General features: G+C 66.9%; 1 protein-coding gene across 3 annotated transcripts in view; it reads left to right on the forward strand.

Moving 5' to 3' along the window:
• The first annotated feature begins 1,032 nt into the window (after positions 1-1,032).
• LOC111744285 overlaps positions 1,033-3,545 on the forward strand; it is a 4,683-nt gene continuing 2,170 nt past the window's right edge. The window contains exons 1-5 of one of the 3 annotated variants that reach the window (XM_023534786.1): positions 1,033-1,842; positions 2,152-2,299; positions 2,340-2,484; positions 2,814-2,943; positions 3,501-3,521. In XM_023534786.1, the coding sequence (XP_023390554.1) occupies positions 1,840-1,842; positions 2,152-2,299; positions 2,340-2,484; positions 2,814-2,943; positions 3,501-3,521 (447 nt within the window). In that variant the 5' untranslated portion in view covers positions 1,033-1,839. Of the gene's footprint in view, positions 2,300-2,339; positions 2,485-2,813; positions 2,944-3,500; positions 3,522-3,545 lie in introns of all 3 variants that reach the window. The other 2 variants (XM_023534784.1, XM_023534785.1) reach the window with 2 other exon arrangements.

A 3,545-nucleotide genomic window follows, 5' to 3' on the forward strand; every position in this document is an offset into this window, starting at 1 on the left:
AGGGATGGACGCCCTGAGCCGGGGGCTTGCCTGTGAGTCTGAAATGTCCTCACACAGGACGACCCTGAGTGGGAGGCTCACAGGAAGTTGGGGCGACTCAGGGCCCTTCAGGGGCCGTGACTTCCCACGGGACGAGGAGGGACAGGGAAGCCGGGCAGGACCAGCCCGAGCAGCTCAGCCGCCTCCTTCACTCACAGGTGACCAGGGCCTGCCCCCTGCTGCCGTCCCGAGGTGCAGATGAACCCCCACCCCACACAGCCGAAGGCAAACGTCGCTTTGCCACAATCCACTGGTCATGTGTCTTGGAAGCCCAACCTGGCGGGTGAGCACCCGGCCCCGGGCCCAGCCGTGTCTCAGCTCATGGTGGTGGCTCAGAGGTGGGGCCACCGCCCAGGCCTCGCTGCCCCTGGCACGTGACAAGCACGCGTCTGCCCGCCTCTGCCTGACCCCTTCACAGCTCTGGCCCCTGCGTCCCTTTTCAGACCTGGCTCCATGAGGCGCCTGGAGCTGGGTGGGGACCAGGACGTTGCCTGGGCTGTGAGTCACCCACCAGCGGGGGCAGCCAGGGTCCTGTGCTATCAGGGGAGCGTGCCGGGCACGGTCCTGCCTCAGGGCCTTTGCATCTGCTGCTCCCGTGGCCCAGAACGTCCCCCCTGCACCCCTCCGCCAATATCCGCATGGCTGTTCCTCACATCCTTCAAAACCACGCGGGGTCAGTCGGCGAGACGTCCTCCGAGTCCGACCCCCGTGCAGGTACCCACGCGAACGCACGCAAACCCATGCAAACCCACATGAGCCCACGCGAACACACACGAGCCCACGCGAACACACACGAGCCCATGGAAACCCATGGAAACCCACGCGGACCCATGCGGACCCACACAAGCCCACATGAGCCCGCGTGAACACACACGAGCCCACGGAAACCCACACGAGCCCACACGAGCCCACGGAAACCCACGCGGACCCACATGAGCCCACGCGAACACACACGAGCCCACGGAAACCCACGGAAACCCACGTGAACCCACACGGACCCACACAAGCCCACACGAGCCCACGCGAGCCCGGGAGCCGTGCATTTGCCCCTCCCTTGACACAGTAACGGGCAGCCAGGGACGCTGCCTTCTCCCCATTTCGCAGACCGGAAACAGAAGCGGAGGGTTTCGTTTTGCTGAAGGTCACAGGGCTGCGTCAGCGAGAGCGGAGCCTTGAACTTGGCGGTTTGGTGTTCCGCGTCCGCCCCAGGGTGCTCCTCCCTGTGAGGGGCTGAGCTCAGGCCGGGTGGCCCGCGGTGCTTCTGGTCCCAGAGCTGCCACCCCGTCCACCCTCCTGCTTCATCCACCCCTGACGCCCCTCGGGGCGGACAGACGGTCAGCCCCACCCCCGGCCCCTGCGTGGGGACTCTTGCCTGCAGAGCTGCCCCAGCCCGGTGACAAGGGCATTCCCAGGCTGCTTGGGGTTTCCAGTCTCGTTCAGGAGCCTCGAGGCCCCTTGGGGAGCACGTGGGCAAGTCGAGGGCACCAGGTCTCTCCCTCGCCAGAATTCTACCCTTGGCCATGCCTGGCACGGATGCTCCTTCTCTAAGTCCCGTGCGATGGCTTCTGAGGTCCACGCTGGGCCACGGGCCTGGAGAAGGTGGCTCTCAGAGCTGAGGCCCCTGCCAGGGACCCTGCGGGTTCCAAGCCCCGGTGCCGGGGGGCTGGGCCAGAGGCTCTGCTTCTCTGCACCATCTGAGAGGGTCGGCCCAGCCCCTGCCAACACTGACCCTTTGCAGGCTTGCGGCAGTCAGAGCGAGAAGCCTATCGGCTCATCCTGGACTTTCTGGAGCAGGAGCATATGGTAAGGGGGTTCTCCGGGGCGTTCTGGGAGCTGAGGCGGAAGCAGCAGCCCTGGCTCAGAAGCCGCCTGAATTCGGCCTGTCGGCACCTCATGATCTGGGTGGTCTCAGGTGGCCAGGCCACCCCACAGGTCTTCCTCACAGACCCCGGGCCCCATTGTCCCCAGAGGGTGATGGGGACACTGGGAGTGCCAGTGCGAGAGGTTGGGAGAGGCAAGGGCACGTCCAGGCCGGGGGCTCCGCGGTCTGGGCGCGAGAGTCTCGGGCGGCCTGCGGGAGACGCTAGGGTGGGCTTGTGTGTCCTGTCCCAGACCCAGACGGACAAGCAGAGGTTCCTGAGGGCCGTGGAGATCCTGAGTGATGCCGTTCGCGCCCAGGCGAACGGCTCCATGGACGAGTACTTTCCCAAAGCCGTCCTGGCCAAGAAAATCGAGGTGAGGGAGACACGCTCCGACGGAGGTGGCCCCGGGGACGTGGGCGGTGTCTCTCCCAGGGGGAGGTGGCCCCGGGGACGTGGGCGGTGTCTCTCCCAGGGGAGTCTGCGGTCCTTTCTGGCTCTTCCAGACGCTGATCCTTGAAGAGGCCAGTGAGCTCCTGACCAGCAACGTGCGGCAGCAAGCCATGCTCTGCGTCGTGGCCCTGAGGTCACTCCTGCCTGTCCCCTCATCTGGGCCCCGGGCTCTCTGATGCCCAGACATTCGGGGTGGGAGGAAGGGCGGCTTCTGAGCTGGGGGTGGCAGAGCCCGGTGACTGTCCCGGGGTGATGGGGTGCCCTCCAGCCCCCCAGGTCCACGGCCGAAAGCCCGTCAGGGCAGCGGTGTGGGGAGGGCTCCACAGGAAGCGGCCGTCCCCGCGGCGAGAGGCCGTGGGAAAGCGCCCGGAGGCTCGCGTGCCCAGCTGCCCGTGTCCCGGGGCCGGCGGTGGCGGAGGCTCTCGCGAACGCCCCTCGCAGAGTGTCCTGTTCTCCGCGCAGCCAGGTGAACCCGCCCTTCAGCTTATCCCAGAAACTGGACCTGGTGAACGTGGGAGTCGTCCGCGTGTTCGCCCTGCCCCACGCCAGGCGCAGCGTGGACGAGATGGACAGCGCCAGTCTGTATGCCCAGGTGGGCCCGTCGTCCCTTGCTGCTGGGGACCCCGTGGGGGGTGCTGCTCCACAGGCTACTCCTCCCCTCCCTCCCCTCCCGCTCAGACCCCACCTGTCTCCCCGGGAGTGGGCCGTGTCCCTCGCCCGTGTCCTGTCCCCCAGGCTCCCGTCTCTCCGGGCCCATGATAGTCTTCATCTTGAGAGCTGAGGGTCCGATGACAAAGCCCACAGGCTCTGTGCAGTGACGGGCCGGGGCCCCCTAGGCCCACCCGGGTCTCCGTTTTAGACGGGGAGTCCCTTGTCTAACAGAAGGACTCCCCAGTGGACAGAGTCCCCAGGGAGCCACCCGGTGCCTGCACGTCACTACTGCTGCAGCTCAGGTCATCCTAGGCCAGCCCCCGGTGAGGTCCAGGGTGGCCAGCACTTGGGTGGGTCAGAGTGCAGCGGCAGAACAGGACTGGCCCCCACTCTCCTTTCCCCGGAGGAGGGGTCCGCGGGGGTGGGGGTGTCACCGGGAGCTGGCTGGGTCACCATAGCCACCCTTCCTTCTGCACCCCACGCCTCCTCCCCCATCAGACGGTCCAGGCCTTCGAGGACATGTTACAAGCTCTCGTGATGGAC

The sequence above is a fragment of the Pteropus vampyrus genome, unplaced genomic scaffold (genome assembly GCF_000151845.1).
Source record: "Pteropus vampyrus isolate Shadow unplaced genomic scaffold, Pvam_2.0 Scaffold131, whole genome shotgun sequence".
Lineage (NCBI taxonomy): Eukaryota > Metazoa > Chordata > Mammalia > Chiroptera > Pteropodidae > Pteropus > Pteropus vampyrus.